Source organism: Pseudoliparis swirei, chromosome 10, assembly GCF_029220125.1.
Source record: "Pseudoliparis swirei isolate HS2019 ecotype Mariana Trench chromosome 10, NWPU_hadal_v1, whole genome shotgun sequence".
Taxonomy (NCBI): domain Eukaryota; kingdom Metazoa; phylum Chordata; class Actinopteri; order Perciformes; family Liparidae; genus Pseudoliparis; species Pseudoliparis swirei.
Genome location: NC_079397.1, coordinates 5920416 through 5942538, shown reverse-complemented (window position 1 = coordinate 5942538; position 22123 = coordinate 5920416). Strand labels below are relative to the sequence as shown.

At 41.0% G+C, this 22123-nt stretch overlaps 1 protein-coding gene across 1 annotated transcript in view; it reads left to right on the top strand.

Moving 5' to 3' along the window:
* syt1a (synaptotagmin Ia) overlaps nt 1-22123 on the top strand; it is a 166366-nt gene that overhangs the window by 138237 nt on the left and 6006 nt on the right. Inside the window, exons 7-10 of the mRNA XM_056425497.1 lie at nt 549-716; nt 1447-1614; nt 6193-6310; nt 19842-19975. Of these exons, the coding sequence (XP_056281472.1) occupies nt 549-716; nt 1447-1614; nt 6193-6310; nt 19842-19975 (588 nt within the window). The remainder of the gene's footprint in view (nt 1-548; nt 717-1446; nt 1615-6192; nt 6311-19841; nt 19976-22123) is intronic.

Below are 22123 nucleotides of genomic sequence, written 5' to 3'. Positions count from 1 at the left end.
GCAGCTGCCGACAGCTGCAGAGCTCCGTGGCCGAGTGCCCTGGTCAGCCTGCAGATGGCTGCTTGATGGCTGCCTGATAGGAAGTTGATTGAGTGACTGTCTGGGCCTCCCGAGAGGACTTTGAGTTTTAGACTCTGACTGGCAGGTCAATCAGCCTCCCGGGCCCTCCATTGTGGTTTTCAATTATCGGCCTTATGTGAAGAGAAACATTCCTCTCATTCCTACTCCAACACATCCTGACCTTTACGAACTTCTCAGCCACTGCCAGGCCGTGCAGACATAACCTTCTAATAATGCGGACATATCCCAGATATAGAATGACACTGAATCATCTTAAAGCCCCCCCCCCCCTATGAAAGATTGATTGCTCGTGATTTTAAAAAGACAATTAAAAACCTCCTGTTTCTCGACATTTCTTTAACAAGATAAGCTTCTGCAAGGATGTTAGTGGGATGGAGGTGGAAGTCATGTTCATTCGGTTGAGTGGAAACAATTTTTTACATGCCGTCTCTCACTTTTCTTTGACCCCTTGGTGACCCCTCTTTTAGCTCATGGTTGGGATCATCCAGGCCGCAGAGCTGCCGGCTATGGACATGGGTGGCACGTCCGACCCATACGTGAAGGTCTACCTGCTGCCTGACAAGAAGAAGAAGTTTGAGACCAAGGTCCACAGGAAGACCCTCAATCCCGTCTTCAATGAGCAGTTCATTTTCAAGGTACACTTCAGAGCTTGGCTGCTCATTTCAAGCCACTTTTTTTTTGGAGCTGGAGATCTTTTGGTTCCACTGACAGTCTGATTTGCATGCAACCATGAATACTGGAAAGGTGTGGAGACAGTAACCAGCTGGCACATTAACACGCTCCTGACAGAATATATTTCACCCCCTCACACACACACACACACACACACACACACAGAGGCTCAATGTGATTTGGATTAATACGGGCAGATGCACCGCTACACCCTGGACTGCCTCGGCCATAATAGATGCATGGGTGCAGCTCAGCAGTGGGGAAAAAAAGTTGCGTTATTCATCCGACAGTGAAGAGCGCAGGTGTTTGGTGTTCAGTTAAGCGTCATGTTATGTGATATCCATTTCAATACTGAGTTTAGTTTTTCTGTAATACTTCATTCCTAAACTTTGAGAGAAAAAAAGAAGATGTCTTGAATCAGGTAGCTCACGGTGTAGTTTCTTTACGTTGGTCATATAGCGGCATCAGTATTCAGTTGAGAATGTTTCATAACCAGTTAAAAAGTTCCATGTAATAACTTCTAATGATTTTTTTATATCAAAGCTCCCCCTTTCTCCTATTTCTTTGCACCATAACACATTTGGAGTCAGACGAAGCAGCAGGGCAGCGGACTCTCCAACAGTAACTCCCGCCCGTGTTGAAATGGGTCACATGTGTCCGTGTTTCTTTCTGAGCCGTTACTCCATTCCTCAGGTTCCCTACGTGGAGCTCGGTGGGAAGACACTGATAATGACGGTGTACGACTTCGACCGCTTCTCCAAACACGACGCCATCGGCGACATCAAGGTGCCCATGAACAAGGTGGACTTCAGCCACGTGACGGAGGAGTGGCGGGATCTGCTGAGCGCTGAGAAGGAGGAGGTGAGACTCGTGAAAACCTGTGCAGTTGGACACACGCGCCCGAAAGTTCAATCACTCGTGAGAAAATGAGAAATGAGAAGGTTTGAAATGATTTTCTGACACCTGTCTGGTGCCTCAGGGCTCACAGTTGCAGATCTGGTAGCTTCTGTTTTTTAATAATAAGAGGTTTTTTTATGGCAGCTTGCATAAGTGATAACAAAATGATTGTTGTAGCTGTGTGAAGCAAGTTGTGCCTGGAGAACACAACGGTGGTGCCGTGGCTGAATTAATCCATCTCTCCTGGAAATGTCACTTAATCAGATGTCCACGCTTCCCCTTCAATTAATAGAAGTGTGACTTCCCAGGCAGCAGTTCAGGAAATTCAATTTTCATGGTAAATGTCATGGCATACAGCATGTGTTGAATGGCTGGTGATGTTGTTTGAGTTGAAGGGCATCACGATACCTCTTAGCGTTTGGCTTCACAGCTGTACTTGACAATTTTATTTAAGGTTTGAGACGCTTTGCTGTTTACCTACCGATGAAAAAGTATTGAAATGTTCTACTGTTACACTTATTAATGTAATGTTAAAATCATGAAGCGGCTGTGAACTACCGGTCATTAGGAATGCATGGAAGTAACAACATTGTCCAGAGATTATGTGCCTCTCCAGACACTCCGTTGTCTTGGCAGTACAGAGATTATTGCTGTTGATGATTGCAAGATTAAATATAATATATATGTAAGTATGTTTTGAGTAGGCGTTCAGGTTAAAAGAAACCCTTATTTGTAGAGATGCACCGATCAGGTTTTTGGTGCCGATCACCGATCACTGAAATCAGTATCTGCCGATCCGATAATACCGATCACCGATCACGGTGTTGATTGAAGCATTCTATTTATTGTGTAGCATTATTGCCTAGGACTATGAGGAAATACATATATAAAGCACCTCAAACATTAAAGAAATTACAGATTTCTTTAAACATTTAGGACTTTTACTTTGAAAAATGTCCTAATTGATACATTAAAATTGTTTGATTGCTATTGTAGGGGATTTCAGATATGTATGGAACACATCTGCATTATTCATTTCCTGGAACTCTTGGGGAAATCTATTTACAGGACTTTTTTTAACATACAAAAGTCTGACTTATTTTTATAAACTCTTCCTTGGTACAGTAAAAATATTTTAATGTTAGCATAATTTAAGCTAAATCTCAGAAAAGATCTATAAAGATACAAAATCAGTTCATTGTTTACTTTTATATGTTCGGGTATGATTTGTCGACATCTTATTTTGATAAACGGATGTTGTTTCACGTGGTTCTTTCCGCTAACTTTGCAAAATCGGATGTTGTCACTTAAATCCTTCCGCTAACTTTATCAAAACCCTCGCGCGATCCCGATCGAATGCGTTTTTCAATTCAATTCAGTTTATTTGTATAGCCCAATTTCACAAATTACAAATTTGTCTCGGAGTGCTTTACAATCTGTACATATAGACATCCCTGTCCCAAAACCTTGCATCGGATCAGGAAAAACTCCCAAATAACCCTTCAGGGGGAAAAAAAGGGAAGAAACCTTCAGGAGAGCAACAGAGGAGGATCCCTCTCCAGGATGGACAGAACAATAGATGTAATGTGTACAGAAGGACAGATTTAGAGTTAAAACACATTCAATGAATATGACAGAGTGTATACGTATATGTATATGTTTACCGTCAACATCAGTCTATAGGGGCTCAGACATGTGAGAGTCGGCTGAGTTGACCCAGTGATTCAACTCGGGGGACGGGGACGCCGCTCGGTGGTGAGGATCCCCTCGTGGACCTCTCACTCTGCGGCCCTCGCCGGGCGCATCGTCTCCGTTGCGGTGCGCGGCGATTGAAACGTCTGATAGTTCTCGCAGATGTTACGTCATCTGATCGGCCGTTTTGATCGGCCATTTTGAGAACGCCGATCAAAACCGATAATGGGAATATCGGCCGATATGGATCGGCGCCGATTAGATCGGTGCATCCTTACTTATTTGTTCTTTTACAAGAGTTACAAGAAATAGTCAAAGCACATAACTTACACCAAACTGGCTAAAACTGGCTTGTCGCAACCGTCTTTGTACTGAACCCAGCTGATTGAGATTTAGATTTATTTAAGACATGTAACAATGAAGTACAAATGAATAAATAGTTAACCTAATCAACATCATTTATTTCTGTCTGATGATATATTGTGCATCATACCTGTAAGTTATTGGTCTTCAGTTCATCCATTAGAAATGGATTAAAAATAGCATCTTTGATGTATTACAAAACTGGTCTTAAGTTCAACCAGATCCATGAACTTTTCACTTTTCACTTTTCACTTTGCTTTTTATACGAGTTTCTCTCTCACGTCCACACAGTATTTCATAAACAGTAATAAGATATAGAATAATCCAAAGGGAGTGATGCTTTATGACCCGGAATGTATGAAACGGAACGGACAACAGATCTAAATGTCGACGGGGTGATGAATGGGAAAGATGTCATGGCTTTATTAGAGTGTCACAAGAAAAGAGATTACAAGACAAGAGGGGGACCACAAATGTGGAATAACACATTGTGGACGTTGCTGTTCACAATCAGCTCCCTAAAGCTTAAAGGTCAACCTAAAAATAGATACCTCTGCGGGATACTGGATGAGGAAAAATCACTCTCGCTGAGTTGTTCACAAAACTCACAGTTATGTGCAACGTGTGATTGGAGGTCATTTGTCAAAAAGCCAGAAAGCCACTGGTGTTAAAATAAACCTCTGAAAGGAGGAAGCATATCAGTCCGGTTTCAGGTGTAAGTCTTTACACATGTAATACACAAGGTATCACACTCTCCTTTACTTTGAAAGTCATCTATGAAGTAGCAAGTTCCAAGAATAGCCCTTGAAGTTGACCTTTTTCTGTTCATAGAAAATATTTTCAACACACTTGACCCTGCGTGAAGAAATGGGTTTTAAGTTGATGAAAGACTCCTGAAAAAAAAGGTTAATATTCAGGCCCAATTTGCCTATTTTTCTGCTTAAACGGCCACGCGTGACGCAGGTGTGACCCGAGGGAGAGCGGGTCGACTGCGTCTGCTCCGAGTGTTGATGAGAGGTTTGGCGTAGATGAGTCACGCTCTGCTCGCCGTGTGTGTGACAGGGAGACTGTTTGTGATGCTAAAATGTGCGAACCAGTGAAGTGATTGCAGTCAGAACTCCTCCAGCAGAGCGATGAGTGGCAATCCAAAGTGGGGGCCAAAAATAGTCAAACGCATTCAAACCGCAGCAAGACCCACAATCCATTGCAAACGATTGACAATACGTTGGGACTTATTGTGAAGCTGATCGGCAATGAGATGCAGAGCGGCGTATGATTCATCGCCTATAATAATAATAATACATTTATTTTATAAGGCGCCTTTCAAGGCACTCAAGGTATGACATACTTTGTTTGTTTTTTCCCACTTGTGATCTATATTGATGAATATCTTGACTTATTATATTATTTAGGTACTTTAATTGGAATTAAATTAAGTTGATTGATATTATTTTTATATTTTTTAACTAAATTCTGGATTTTCTCATTAAACACATCATTTGATATTACAAACCTTCTACAGCTAAGTTTCGAAAATATGGCTTGAAGTGTGTCTGTTGTGCTAATTTTTTGTCTGTACTTTGAAATGTGTATACTATGTTATTTTATTTATATTAATACAACAACAGCTTGATTACATGCTGGCAAACCGTGTTAACAGTGTGACCTGCAGACTGCTTTCAAATATATTAACATATATTTATCTCCAAAACATAATATCTTAATTTTCTTATTATTATTTTAATGTGATCTGCATGTTCTGGACTGTTATGTAGATCAACATGTCTACTAACTACTGCTTATATTAGACATGCACTGCTCACTATGTGTTAATGATGTCATGACAATAGTACAGTAAAGTTTCTATTTAATATATTGTATCTGAAGTCAATTCAAATTAAAAATGGAAATGTTTCTGCCTGAATAAACATTTATTTTGCTCTCCAAGTAGCACATGCTCACTCCAAATAGGACTTACTCATATTCTATACTAAATTGTTTTTTTGTTTAACATGTCACTGAATTGCTTGTGCTTTTCTACACTAGAAGGCATAACGTGTTTGCACTTCAAAGCAATTACAAGAAAATAATTCTGTCACTAATGTAAAGTGTCTGCATATAAACACACTTGTTAAAGTGGACTGTGTAATTACTGTGAACAACTCAATAACCCAGTGTCAGTGGACTCTACACTGACCTTTTATAACATCACTTCTCACATTGAAACGTCTGGCACTTGCTTTAAATGTTCATTAAAAAAATCCTTACAAGTTTTCCTCTCTGTTTGTGGAGGGCAGAACCAAATAAACAACACGTCCAGCATGGGAAAAAAAATAAAAAAAGGCAAACTAGAGCTTCATATTCGGTTGGAGGGAAATTGACGACCTATTTATAGTGAGCATCTGCTGTGAGCGTGTGATGCAGTGAATGTGGATTAATTGGTTGCTGTTAAAACTCACCTCTACGATGCTTCTGTTTGTCCAAAAGCAAGAGAAGCTGGGCGATATCTGCTTCTCTCTGAGATACGTTCCCACCGCCGGCAAGTTGACCGTGGTCATCCTCGAGGCCAAAAACCTGAAGAAAATGGACGTGGGAGGCTTGTCAGGTGAGAACAATTCCGACAGTGTGTCTGATTTTCCCTCCGGCAGGCCCTTTGTCTGTAATTATACATGCACTGCAGCACACTTTCTCCCTCCCAGGTTTTCTTCTTCTTTTCTTTTCTTTTTTAACAACCACCCAAACGCATCCCTGGTCACGATGACATTTGTCAAAGAAAAACACGACTTTCGCTTTAAAAAATAAAATTGTACAACTTCTGTACAGATGTAAAGGAATATGTGAGATGCAAGTGACGCAAATATTGTTATGCATGACCCGCAGTGTGTGTGTGGCTGTCGAGATCATTCAACAAGTGGTTGTTGTTGTTGTTGTTGTTGTTGTACTTATTTCGGGCACAATAAACTGAAGTGCACCACATGGAGTGTTCTCAACAGGACTAAAAGCATTCATATTTTTTCATGTTTTTATTTACATAAGCTGCTAACATAATATATGTGCATTGTGTACCGAGTGCATGGATGGATTCAAACTCAAGTGGAAGATCATATCAATGTTTTTAGGCCTATTTTGAAAATATAAAATGAGTATTTCAAAGACAAATACTTCCTGAAAATGTATGTTTTCACCTTTTTATAAGTCATAAACACTGGAGATAAAAAACAAAAATATGAAAAAGGAAGACCAAAATATTTTTATGTGATGATCTCGACAGCCTAGCAAAATAAATTCACCCTGCAAACCTGTTTCAAAGATAAAAAATAAAATAAAAATTCCACAAGGATAGAAAAAAAACTATTGACATCAGACTTAAAAGATGAATCCCAGAATTCGTATTTCCTCCCTTTCCTCTCGGGGATTCTAAAAGATGTTCAGATGGAGAAGACGCTGCACTGTTCATATTTAATGTTGTGTAAAACGACCACGAATGATGACGGCACGCAGAAAAGAATGAACCCTACTCCTACTGTGATGTAGCTCCAACAGTAAACCCATGTAGCATTAAGATCAATAGATGGCATTTATCACAATGCAGTCGAGTCTGAATCGCGGGTCTGATGTCATGGTAACAGAATGTGCCACTTGCGTGGGCGGGAGAGGGGTGGGAAGTCATCGCACATGCAAACACCCACAGGTTCATGACCACGACACAGACTCAGTTTCCATCAGCAATGTTTCATTAAGGGAGAAAAAGAAAAGAAAAAGGTTGGTAGATTGACCACCGCTGTCCCGGGATGATCACAAATTCACCCCATGAAGGTTTAAATGTCGTCTGAAGTGCAAATGAAGGAATCTCAATTGTCCAATGTGAGAACATGTTCATAGCAGAGCCAGCTGTGTGCGTATTACAGCTTCACGTCACATCTTGCACTGGATTTTGGAAACCAAGACAGCTTACAGTTCAGCACGTTCTCACTCTCAGCTCGACATGTGCCGACGCACTAATGCCAGTTTTGTAACCAGCATATTATTTTATGTAACAAACATATTTAAACCCAAAACAAGGTATTTCCCAAAACCTAACCGAGGAGTTTTGTTGCATAAAAAACTAAGTAAACCGACGTTGGAAGTTTATTTCGATAAAAGACTGTATCCATATACAGAGCAGACACTCTATGTTTCCTGTGAACACAGTGATTTATTTTGAAATCCACCGTGCATGTAATGAGCATGCATGTAACCTATGGTGTCATGGTTTGAAGTGTGTGACAAACATATTTAAACCCAACACAAGCGATCTCCCTAAACCTAACCAAGTAGTTTTGTTGCATAAAAAAACTAAATAAACCAACGTTGGAAGTTTATTTTGAAAAAAGACTGGAATAATGTACCAAACAGACACACAATGTTTCCTGTGAACACAGAGATTTATTTTGAAATCCACCGTGCATGTAATGAGCATGCATGTAACCTATGGTGTCATAGTTTGAAGTGTGTGACAAACATATTTAAACCCAACACAAGCGATCTCCCTCAACCTAACCGAGTAGTTTTGTTGCATAAAAAAACTAAATAAACCAACGTTGGAAGTTTATTTTGAAAAAAGACTGGAATAATGTACCAAACAGACCCGCTATGTTTCCTGTGAACGCAGAGATTTATTTTGAAAAGCCACTGTGCATGTAATGAGCATGCATGTTACCTATGGTGTCATAGCTTAAAGTGTAGGACACTGACCGAGTGAAGGATGTGTAAAGAATGTGTTGGATTGTTGCATTTTCTCTCAAGATGAGGGTTCTCCCCAAAAGTACAGCTCCTTGTTTTCCTCATCCTTTCTGTCTCGTGTGTAGAAACATGCAATTAAATTGTAAGATTGCTGTCATTACAAAAGGCACCTTTAAGATTCACCACAAAGAAAATCCAGCATTATAACTATATTGATCCGTTACACAAGCCGTGTAATTATCTGTGCAAAGGCACGTTGGTCATCGTTTGAAAACAAATACACTGATTTGACTTGACGTGATAAAAAGAAACATCTTCTGGTCCTTTTTGATGAACATGAGACACGCTCACACTCGCATGCAGAGCGCCACGTGCACACACTCGAGCACACAGATCTCACATTAACTCTCACCTTGTGACTATTTGCATCGGTGGGATCGTCGGCACACGGAGACAAAACACTCTGACACAAGTGTTAATCCGTTCACTTTGAAGGCCACGTTTCTCTTTTACAGAGGAACCAAATAGCAGGGAAGCCAGACAGGTTGACACCCAGACTCAACATGACTCAACTAAACTCATCCAATAATTATATGCAATAATTATATTAAACTCAACTCTCTGCACAATAAAAAAAATTCAAAGTAATATACAATAAGTTAGTCCAACTCATCAAATATCAAATACATCTAAAATAAATAAAAAAATTAATTTAAATTAAATATTTTGTGTTGTCCAACAAAAAATATAAACCTAAATGCACAAAGAAAAGAGAGACAACTCACACTGGAAGCCCCAACAGAATTGAACCCACGGACCTCTGGCTTTGTATGACACTAGCCAGCCCACACACCACTGACCACACCTGACAGTCCACCTTGTACAACTGATTTTCTGGCTGATGCTGCGCAAAGGTCCTCAATGAAACAACATTATTTTTGGTGTTGATATGCACACACTAACATATAAAAATCTAATAAATGAATAAATCAAACAAATTTTTACTAATTACACCCATATATATAAACATCTATTTTTGTAATTGATTTATTTAAATGTATCAATAAATATTTAATGTGTCACCTCGAAGAAGGGGCTTGAATCGTTTTTGTGTAACCTAAAATAAAATAAATAAATAAAAATATATTCATACATTTATTACACATTCAAAAAAAAAATATCTTCGTTTGTAATTGATTTATTTAAATGTATCAAACAATATTTAAATGTGTCACCTCTAAGAAGGGCTTGAATCGTTTTTTTGAGTGTGTGCTGTATGTCACATTTAATTGGAGCATGTTTCACCCGTCTGTGGGTTTCCGGGTGAACTATTAGCAAACAGTAAAGATCTCGGCGCGTGTTTCTAATTGCACACGACCAGAATACATAGTCTAAATTGCAGTTTTGTGTTTTGATTTTTCGTTAATCGCGACTGCTTCTCTGCTTCGAGAATGGACTTTAAAGTGTAGCAGACGGATGAAATAATGGGCAGGTCTGTTATTACAATAATTAGCCTCCATCCACAGGGCGTCTCAGCCAGAGTTTAAGGAGGAGGACAAGTAATTGATGGCCCGGGATCAGCCTTCTCCTCTGTTGTCATCCTGTTTACCGTGCCTAATTACGGCTCACAGAGGAAGATGTGGGTATTATCATTAACCAATGTATAATCTGAAATAATTATTTTGATTGGCTCCTCGTGAAACATCCCTCCACGTTGCGTCGCACTCCAAAACTTTTTAAATCATTTTTTTGTTGTTGTTAAGTACTCTTGATTTCTTTGGCGCTCCCCGTGATTGTTGCTTCAGTGCGATGAAACACCGAGCACCATACTCTTTAGCTGTCGTCTCAAAATAATCGCAGTCTCGTTGCGGACAAGTTGATTTCCTCTCTCTTATCTCTCTGCTGTAGCCGACACCGCGGTACTGCCTCCTTACAACACGGACAAAACGTGTCATTTTGTAACTATTTCAGTTCTCGCCTGTTTGAAACGGTTCATTTAGGGTACTCCGAGCTCCGGTGATCGGACACGAAAGGTTAAGTGTCTGGAAGCGACTCAGAATGATGCACATGCGGGTTTATAGAAGCAGCGGCAGCAAAATAGTTCCCAGAGGACCGTGAGGCCGCCACATGACCAGGTAATGGCCCCCCGTGGGGGGCAGGATGTCAGAGCACACAGGCGCCGGCATTGGCGGTAATGAAGCCGCGCTGCCCCCGACCCCGGTGCTCCCGTTCACCGCCAGGCCTCTCGGCTGGAGGGTTTATTTGTTTTGTTCTTGTGGCTGGTTGAACCCAGTCAGGGAAACAACGGGCCTAAGGGATCATTAAGATGATGAACGGCCCCCTGAGAGAAGGAAGCGATTTGAAAGTGATTCGGTAATGCAAAAGTTATTTTATCAGCGTCTATTTCGGTGCTTTCAGATCATTAAAATTCTCATCGTACAGTGAGATAAAACCGATAAAGTTATTATTGTTGGAGATTTTAATATCCATGTGGATGTTGATAATGATTGCCTTAGTGCTGCATTCATCTCCTTGTTGGACTCGATTGGCTTCTGTCAGAGAGTACAGAAACCCACTCACAGCTTTGGCCACACGCTTGATCTTGTTCTTACTTATGGCGTTGACATTGAGCATTTGAACGTCTTCCCACAGAATCCTCTTCTGTCAGACCACAACCTCATAACTTTTGAATTTATACTACCGGAGTGTACTCCGTTAGTCAAAAGTTTCTACACTAGATGTCTAACTGATAGTGCTGTAGCTAAATTTAAAGAAGCGATTCCTTCTGTATTTGATTCGATACCACGTCTCAATATAACAGAGGACTCCTGGTCTAACTTTAGTCCGTCCCAGATTGATCATCTTGTTGACAGTGCCATAGGCTCTCTGAGAATGACACTGGACTCGATAGCCCCTCTGAAGAAGAAGACAGTGAGGAAGAGGAGGTTTGCTCCCTGGTATAACCCTCAGACCCGCAAACTGAAGCAAACGTCACGAAAGCTTGAACGCATATGGCGTTCAACTAATCTCGAAGAATCCCGCTTAGTTTGGCGAGATAGTCTTAAAACATATAAGAAGGCCCTCCGTAATGCCAGAGCAGCCTATTACTCATCAATAATAGAACAAAATAAAAACAACCCCAGGTTTCTCTTCAGCACTGTAGCCAGGCTGACAGAGAGTCACAGCTCTGTGGAGCCGAGCATTCCTATAAACCTTAGTGGTAATGACTTTATGAACTTCTTTAATGAAAAGATTTTAACTATTAGGGACAAGATTAATAATCTCTTGCCCATAACCAGTGCCAATCTGTTCTCAAGTGGAATGGCCTTGGAAACCGCTGTATGCCCTGGTGTATATTTGGAGGGATTTTCTCCTATCAACCGTGACCAATTATTTTCAACGGTTTAATAGTTTATTTGAGAAATTTCAATCAGGATTTAGAAAACACCACAGCACCGAGACGGCACTGGTGAAAATTACAAATGACCTCTTAATGGCAGCAGATAAAGGACTCCTCTCTATCCTGGTCTTGTTAGACCTTAGTGCTGCATTCGACACCATTGACCATGACATCCTGTTACAGAGACTGGAGCAGTCGATTGGCATTTCAGGCACGGCACTAATTTGGTTTAAATCCTATTTATCAGATCGATCTCAGTTTGTATTTGTAAACGATGACGCCTCGATAACCACCAACGTTAATCACGGAGTTCCACAAGGTTCTGTGCTTGGACCAATTTTATTTACCTTATACATGCTTCCTTTGGGCAATATTATCAGGAAACACTCCATAAACTTTCATTGTTATGCAGATGACACTCAACTATATTTATCGATAAAACCAGAGGAGAGCAACCAACTCTGTAAAGTTCAAGCATGTCTTAAAGACATAAAACATGGATGACCTGCATCTTCTTGATGTTAAACTCAGACAAAACCAAGTAATTTTAATCGGCCCTGAGCACCTCAGAGATCAATTATCTGGTGATGTGGATTCTGTAGACGGCATTGCCCTGGCATCCAACACCACTGTAAAGAATCTTGGCGTTATCTTTGATCGGGACTTGTCCTTTAACTCCCACGTAAAGCAAATCTCAAGGACTGCATTCTTTCATCTACGTAATATTTCAAAAATCAGGCACATCTTGTCTCAAAAGATGCAGAAAAATTGGTTCACGCGTTCGTTACTTCGAGACTGGATTACTGCAACTCCTTATTAGCAGGCTGCTCTAATAAATCTCTTAGGTCCCTCCAGTTGATCCAGAATGCTGCAGCTCGTGTTCTCACTAAAACTAAGAAAAGAGATCACATCACTCCTGCACTAGCTGCTCTGCACTGGCTCCCAGTAAAATCAAGAATCACTTTTAAAATTCTTCTCTTAACCTACAAAGCCTTGATTGGTGATGCTCCATCATATCTTAAGGAGCTTGTCGTACCATATTGGCCCACTAGAGAGCTACGCTCACTAAATGCGGGACTACTTGTAGTTCCTAGAGTCTTAAAAAGTAGAATGGGAGCCAGAGCCTTTAGTTATCAAGCTCCTCTTTTATGGAACCAGCTTCCAATTTCAGTCCGGGAGGCAGACACAGTCACCTCGTTTAAGAGTAGACTTAAGACCTTCCTCTTTGACAGAGCTTATAGTTAGGGCTGAATCAGGTTTGCCCTGGTCCAGCCCCTTGATATGCTGCTATAGGCTTATAGCTGCCGGGGACGTTTTAGGATGCACTGAGTACCTATCTCCTCTTTTTTCTCTCCTTAAGGATGAATTTTCATCTCTCAATCAGACGTTACTAACTCTGCTTTCTCCCCGGAAGTCCTTTTGACTTTACGTCTCATGGGGTCATCGGACCCTATGAGACGGCATAGATCCTATCTACCTGATGGATCGTCTGGGTCGTGGAATTCCTGCTCATGACTACGCCACTGTCCTGTTGAGACTCCGCCCACTCCTCCTCCCCACCGCCATCTGCCTGATGGATCGTGGAGGTCTCCATCGTGGAATATGCCTACTATGAACTATTCATACACTCTGTCATATTCATTGAATGTATTTTAACTCTAAATCTGTCCTTCTGTACACATTACATCTATTGCATCTGTCCATCCTAGGAGAGGGATCCTCCTCTGTTGCTCTCCTCCAGGTTTCTTCCCTTTTTTTCCCCCTGAAGGGTTATTTGGGAGTTTTTCCTGGTCCGATGTGAGGTTTTGGGGCAGGGATGTCTATGTGTACAGATTGTAAAGCACTCCGAGACAAATTTGTAATTTGTGAAATTGGGCTATACAAATAAACTGAATTGAATTGAATTGAATTGAATTGAGACATTGTTCACGTCCGAGCTGCACTGTAAACGCGCGTGTGTGTGTGTGTGTGTGGTGCATGTGTGCCATTCACCGCTGAGTTGTGTGTGTCAAACTAAACCGACAGTCACCTCTGGATTCACCCACCGTGGCAAATCCACAATGATGGGTGGAAAGCTAAGATGACAGCCGGGCTATATTTAACCCGGCTCGTATCGGTGTTCATTTGGCACAACTCTGCCAGCGCCCGCAGCGGCCACACTCGACGAACAACGGAAGATAAAATATGTGTGGCAGAATCACCTTATTAGTTTGGTGATGTGTGTATAGGTGAACGTGATATCGTGAAGCCGGCACTGTGAGAGGCACTGCCCTCGCTACAATGATCCAAATGAGTCACAGCTGACAATTATTCACAGCGTGAAGCACAAACTATAAGTAAGCGCTTTAGAATTAGACAGCTTTAGGAGCTCAGAGCTCATCACTCAGTGTGTTTACATGATGGTATAATTCTAATCTTGCTTTAGTCGGACTATGCTATCTTTTGGGGGATCTGCTATTATCCCAATATACATGGCAGTGAGTAATTCGAATCATTGGCCGAAAGCATGTCATATCCGATACGATAGGTGGCGCTGTTTTCATTACAACTCGTGGTGATACAGTCATTTCCGCTTGACATCTTCACCACTACCAACAACAACCAACAACCAACAACAACAACATCAACATAAGCATAAATTCTGTCTGCTCTTCGGTCCAGAAATGTGTGGTGGCTCTTGTGTTCTCCATAGCGTTGTTTGTTTGTTTTCTGCCGGCCAGGCTCCCGGCAGTGACAACTTATCGTCTCTTTCGACTTCCGGGTCACGACATGGGAGGGAGGGGGGAGGAGGGCGGCGGGATCTCAAGCATGCGCAAAGACGCAAAGTCCAGTTCCTAATCCAATCCACCGTCACATAGTCGAATTATCAACCGGATTGGATCGAGTTATCCAGGGGTGTTAATCGGATCGTAGTCGGACCGCACATAGTCGAACAAAGGTGTTTACATGAAACGGATAATTCGATTTCAGTCCGACTAAGCCAGTTATTCGAATGCATGTAAACACGGTCAGTTATCCAGAAAGCTGCTTCCAGCCTCAAATGTATGGCCCATAAAACCATTGGCCGAGATCCGGGACTCAGATGAAATAACTCAGGGTTGCGTAGTCGAGTCTCTTTGCCGTGCACATTATGCGAGGAAGCGCCGTTGTATCAGGAGCGCTGCCATTCATCCATGAAATGGTACAGATTACATCCCTCTGGGATAAGGCGGTAGAAGGGGCCGGATATGAGGTACGGCGAGTCTCCCAAAACTCAATAATGCCGAACGCTCATCTGCTGGGCAGAAAGATAAGAGCGTCTGGATAACAGTGATGTGGCGCCACAGGTGCCTTTTTATTTGTATTGTATCTTACATAATCCCATTTGGCTGTCGTATTGTGTTTATTCAGGCCCAATTGCCAAAATGAGAGGATACATGACATGTACTGAACATCATTGCTGTCATTGTTGTTGCAGTATTCAGCATATAGTATAGTTGCTCAATTACGATGGCATGACCCGCCCTGCTTTGCCTCTGATTGGCTGGTACTCCATGCCTCCGTTTGTTGTCTGGTTAGATTCAGGCATGAGGACTGAGCTTGGTTAACGTTCAGTAAAAAGTACGTTAAATGTATTTATTTGGCACTTTTTACAGACATAAGTTGTGAAGTGCTTGACAGGAGTAGAAAAACTAAATTAACAAAATATGACTATACAAAGGGCCAATAAAATACAATATGTTTTTCAACACAAGAGACATTTAAGAAGGCACAGTAAAATAGAGTTTTAAAAAATAGTCCATAGAGCATACATTTGACTGAAATGCCAGTGTAAACAGGTGTGTCTTGTTGATATTTTGAAATGGTTCTTTTAAATGTGTCTTTTTTTCTCAAGCAGAAATCCTCCAGAGCTCTTTTATAGACTCGCATTGCTCTTTACCATTTCTCCGCTTTGGTGTTTGACTTTCTTTAGACCTTTGTGACAGAGACAGACGTCTGCCTACGCAAGATTAGTTTGAAATGAGCAGAAAAAAAGCAATTTTATTGCTATTAGCAATGAAAGCCCACCGTGGCTGATCAGACAAAGGAAACCTGCAGAAATTTCACTCGTGCATATAATCCAACGGTGATAAATGAGACAGTAATGACAAATGATTTGTGCGAGTTCAATGCAGAAACACTACAGAATCACAGTGATAATTGTACAATTATAACTTGAGTCTGCAAGATTTACAAAGTTAAGGCTTTCTGGTTTATATTTTGAGTATTCAGATAAAATAAATGTCTGAAGGGCTAATATGAAGGCTAGTTTGAAACGTACTAGTTAAAAAAAAAATTATATATACATATATATATATATATGAATAAATTCTACAACAATTATTCAATAAAAATAATTCTAATAATAATAGTTATATTATAAAGAATACAGATAAATGGCAAAAAGGAGCAACACATGTTAAAATGCATTCAGAAAAATTTCTCCAATGATCCATTCTATGAAGTTATCAGTTATTCTTGTTTTGTAGAGATTATTATACTCCACCAAAAATAGATGTCATACTTAAAAAAAGAAAGTAGTATCCAAGCCCTTATGTGTAGCTGAGCTTTTCAAACTTTTAAATAACCTTTACCTCCTCAACCCAATGGCTATTTAAAGGGAGGGAGATAATCCATTCCATATCATTGGAAGTCTGTCTGGGTAAAAGCTAGAGCTTTGGTCTGAATTCAGATATCTATTTGAAAACTGCCAGACTTGGTTTGGGGTCTTTGGCCGTATCACACAATGTACAAGAGAGTTTCACAGACTTTGTCCAAAAGGGTCTCTTTTCCTGGACAAGCCCAAACGACTGAATAAGGGTGACTGGGTCCAAGTCGCACCGTTGAGAGGTTGGGTGAAATCCTGCATGGAGGTGGTCAACCTCACATCCGGACAGATTGTCTGACACATATGGAGGTTGTGCGGATGTTTACAACAGACGATTTCCAGATTTCATCTCAGATTCTCTCTACAAAGTCATGTGCCCTTTTTTAATGTAAGGCAAGAACACCTTCAGTAAAATATCATAAATCTGAGCTTTCTTCAAATTGATAGGTAGCAAACCAACATACTATTGGATGTATTTTGACAACACACATGCAACCGTCAGACACCGTTTTACTCCTCCCAGCACTCCATCTCCTCTCAGCAGGAGAGTAATAATGGACTGTTATGAACCTGCTACCTTTTCCCTAGTGTCTCTGTCATCTATTTAGTCGTCTCTGTCTTCTATTTAGTCTCCTTCCTCTTACTCTCTTTGTTTGTCTCTATACATGCATGTCAGCTGCGCTGGACGAACAACTCTCCAATCAGGTCCTTATCCCCCTAAATTGGATCAAAGATTAAAGGAGATTAAGCTTGTTCAGTATTTGCTGTTGCTAGAAATCCCTCAATCTCCCAGCTTAATACATAGATCTATGCAAGTGCAGCTCACACATGACAAAAATATTGAATGTTTTAAAGTCTATGCGCATATGTGATCCAGAGATAAATACAGATGATCAGAGCAAAGCAGTCTTTCAACAACTAATTACAAGCTCTGACTTCAAAGCTCCGAGGTTCAGTCGCGAGAGATAATAATGTGAGCCTCAGAAGAGAGGCGGCCTCATTAGCATCTCTGAGATTGTTGTTGTTTGTTTCTTTCTCAAGCAGCGTGTTGGCTTAAAGGACAAATGACACAAAGTGGTTTTCAACAGTTTCCCCTCGACAGCTTGTATCGTCGTCATGATTGTGGACCGAGATCAGAGATCATTAGGCTCCATTATGCGGTCGATGCAAATGTAACCAGAATGTTCCATCAATCAGGTCGTCATTTCTCACACTGCAAAGCACGGCATGTGTTTTATGTGTTCATTTATTTTGGTCTAATTTCTTTATTCATAACGATCGATAGTCCGTTTGGGTGTTTTTTGTCGTTTTAAAGAGTTCCTTCACATTTCTGTTATAAAAATGCTCGGAATGATTATTAATATACATATTAAAGACTAAAAGCCATGGCTTATAGTCATGTCAATCTACCACACGGCCAACACATTCTTTAAGTCTACACATATCTGTCATGGAATAACAATCACAGACATAAAGTTAGCAGATTACTTCATTAAGTCGACTGTAACTTAGCTCCACGTAGAATAGGAGAAGATAAAGTCTTCATTCAAATGGAATCTGGCAGACGGCCAACTGGATATAATTTTTGTGGAAGAGAGCAGGACAGTAAATATCTTTACTTTGGACGGCTGGAATAAGGTTGTTTAAGTTTTTTCCCGTCCTCATCAATTCTGTCCATTCACTCTCTGTAGCGTGTAAATGATTGTAGAACTGTTCATTTCCCCCTTTCTAAATTAATAAGGCCCAATAAACCGCAGCGATAGATTGGATTTAGTGGAGAGAAAATGTGAGCGAATAAGAAACATTGCATATTCTTTGTGAGCTGCAGTTATTATTGAATCCTCATTCTTCTTTTGGATCATATTTGTTAGCCTCAGAATATTACAGTGGAAGTTATTCCATTCTTCGGCTGCCCATACTTTGGACCGATTAGGATTGCGTTGTACAAATTGAACAGCCTCACCTTGTCCCTTGTGATTGCCCAATTAAATCCCAAACGAAATGGTATTTCTTTCACAATTTCTAAAAGGCGATAGCAGCCTGGCCCGCTTTTTCCATTTCCCCTCAGAGCCCAAACAACGACACGAACTCTCCTCGTCTCCAATTTATTTATGATGACAATTTGTAGAATGTAAACAAATCGGGAGGGGTAGCGTCGAGTCATAAACGAAAGCGATGGGCGGCTTGCTGATTTTCCCGACACACACTGATTGCCCAGAGAGTGGATGAGGGGGGGATGAAGCGGGCCACTTGGTTTCCACTTGAGAGAGCATTCGGACAATGAGGCTCTTGAGTTGCGAAGGTTAATTGAGTGATGGAAACAAACAGGACTGTCATCGCCATGCTTTATTTATAACCATGTTTAACGCCATCAAAGATGCTGGTTCTGTAGGTTTGAATATTATTATTTTTCCTTTGAAGCTGCTATAATCACTATTCTTTTATTATCAGAGTTTTTACTGACAGCTTCCAGGTGTGGATGTGTAACTCTGTGCATGTTAGCGGGACGTTCCTGAAAGAGAGAGCATTGTTTTTGAGTGAAACTCATGAATATTTTTATTTGAACAATGTATAAAGTGTTGCTCGTAATGATGAGCTCACAGAGAGTAATCCAGAAATGGCCTTCCCCTTAGCTCTACGGTGATGTATTCACCTCATTCTATGGTTTTATGGCCTGCAGCAGGCAGCAGAGACCTCTGATAAATACACTACTAGACCTTCCCAGCACCAAATGGCAGTGATACAAAGTTAACGACTAGCTGGGGAACATAGTTGAGCATTTGGCAGAAAAGAGCCAGAGATTTCCCTGAGGAGCTGGTGGAGACCAACAACAGAGCTGAAAATGCATCCGGACTCAGGAGGCCAGAAACACGTCCTCAAATGAATGCTGATGTTGCTGTTGGTTGTGTGAATAAGCCACGTTTGCACGAAAAACTCGAAAAGTTATACAATTCCAATATTTGAATTTAAATTGAGTATTAAAAAAGAGGGCGTTGGTAGCCGAGTGGTTACAGCGCATGTCATAAACCACTACATCCTGGGGCATGTTCCGGCCTTGGGACCTTTGTTTCATGTCATACCATTGTCTCTCTCTCTCTCTGTCTCTCTCTCTCTCTCTCTCTCTCTCTCTCTCTATCTATCTATCAATTTTGTATTACAGACTCAAGGCCCATATCTCTCACTCTCTCTCTCTCTCTCTCTCTCTCTCTCTCTCTCACGCTCTCTCTCTCGCTCTCTCTCGCTCTCTCGCTCTCTCGCTCTCTCTCGCTCTCTCGCTCTCTCTCTCTCTCTCTCTCTCTCCCTTTCCTATTTCCACACTTTCGTCTGTGAAGTAAACAGAAAAATGCTCTAAAGTTTAAAATGGTACTTTTTACCTTGTCACTGCAGATCCGTATGCGAAGATCCACCTGATGCAAAACGGCAAGAGGCTGAAGAAGAAGAAGACGACAATCAAGAAGAACACCCTCAACCCGTACTACAACGAGTCCTTTAGCTTTGAAGTCCCTTTTGAACAAATCCAGGTACGCTCTCATCCATTCACACAGCAGTTTTATATAACATACATTCTCATAACTCGGAAACCTCTGTAAGGTAATGTGCTTTACTGCAGAGACGCATTGAGCTGTAAGAACCAACACACATTCGGTTGCATAGAAATAATTGTGTTAAAAAATTTAAGTTCATGGTCATTTCCCAAATAATCAGTTTAGAGGCTTTTCATCATAACAGAATAAATAGAGGAATCTCATTTTAAATCAGCCTTGGTTTCTCTATTTAACAAGCCAATTGCTCGGTGGATGTTATTCTATGCACCACGTACTGTACCTCGGTGCTATTACAATCATTATTATGCTTTATAAAGTGACCTCATGTAGAAGGAGTCAAGCATTCATTTTCTTCCAGAACATTACAATGGATAATAATGGATAATGAATGCACACACTTTGCCAGAAGGGAAAAGCAACACACCACCGTATCTCTTCATGCAAGACAGTCATTGAATCAAATTGATGAAGTCTGCCGCGTCTTGGTGAAGAGGAGCTGAGCCGAAAGGCAACACTCTCGATTTACTGGTCGGTCTACGTTCCAACCCTCACCTATGGTCACAAACTTATGGTCAGGAACTTTGGGTCGTGACCGAAAGATCAGGGTCGCGACTCGCGGATACAAGCGGCCAAAATGAGTTTCCTCAGCCGTAGTACGGAGCTCGGACGTCAGGAGGGAGCTTGCAGTCGAGCCGCTACTCCTTCGCGTCGAAAGGAGTCAGCTGAGGTGGGTCGCGTATCTAATTCGGATGCCCTTTTAGAGGTTTACCAGGCACGTCCAGCTGGGAGGACAGGGATTACATCTCCCGGCTGGTCTGGGAACGCCTCGGGAGCCCCCAGAATGAGCTGGGAAATGTTGCGGGTGAGAGGGAAGTCCGGGTCAGCCTGTTGGGTCTGCTGCCCCCGCGACCCGACCCCGGACTAAATGGATGAGAATGGATGGATGATTAAGTTTGTCATAGCTCACAAATCACGGGTTTGGGTCTAAGAGCCTCCGTTTTAATTTTAACTGTATTGAACCCAATCAAACTCAGCCCTTATTTAGTCGTGCTGATACCATTATTCAGGCTACATTTACATGTATTATCTCATCAGGTCAGGTTAAATAAGTATGAGTGCCATTGATTACATCATGAACTTGTATTTGGTTAAGTGTATTGACTGCTCTCCTTAAAGCCAGGCAACATTGTCTGAGTTTAAAACATACTCGATTGACCGACTGGACTGTTAAAATCAACTCCTTCAAGGGTTGTAGTAAATGTTTCTCTGATTGACTATCAGCTCTGTCAGCCTCTGGCTACGTTGCATCTGATTTTAAATAAAGACACTTCGAGCTGTGGTGACCTTTAATGACAGAGATACTCCCACAATATCACCTTCATGTTGGAGGGAAAACGAATACAGTCCAATTCCATTTTCCTCATTCTGTATCACAAATTAATGCTTAGAAAAAGCTGAAAAATAACCGTTTTTATCTGCAGAGGCGTTTGTGGATCTGCAGTTGAACTTGACCTCAGGACTATTTGTGCAATTAATCAATTAATTAAAAGCTTTTAATTGTTTTCAGAGATTTTCTGGGAATTACAATTCATGTTTTTAATTGGTCTATTCCACTAGCAGTAGGTGCATTATTGACTTTGGCAGTTCCACATCATCCTTAGTAAATATAAACACACACACACACACCAATAGCTTTGCAGAACTCAGTGGCAACATTTAGATACATTTTCTCCATGTAAACAAATTAAAACTGACACTTCTGAATTGTTAATAGATGACTTAAATGTGAAACTTAACCCTTGTGTTGCCTTCGGGTCAATTTGACCCGATTCAATGTTTCACCCTCCTGTCGCCTTCGGGTCAATATGACCCGATTCAATGTTTAACCCTCCTGTTACCTTTATATTTACTAACATATTTTACCCTTGAGGTCAATATGACCCCAGCTATTAAAATCTCCAGAAAATTATTAGAATTAATATTGTTTTCCAAGTTTAAGTGTGAGGTACTTTATGTTTGTTTGTTGACTCCCGAAAGAACACCGACATTAAACATTGAATCGGGTCAAATTGACCCGAAGGCGACAGGAGGGTTAAATATTGAATCGGGTCTAAATGACCCGAA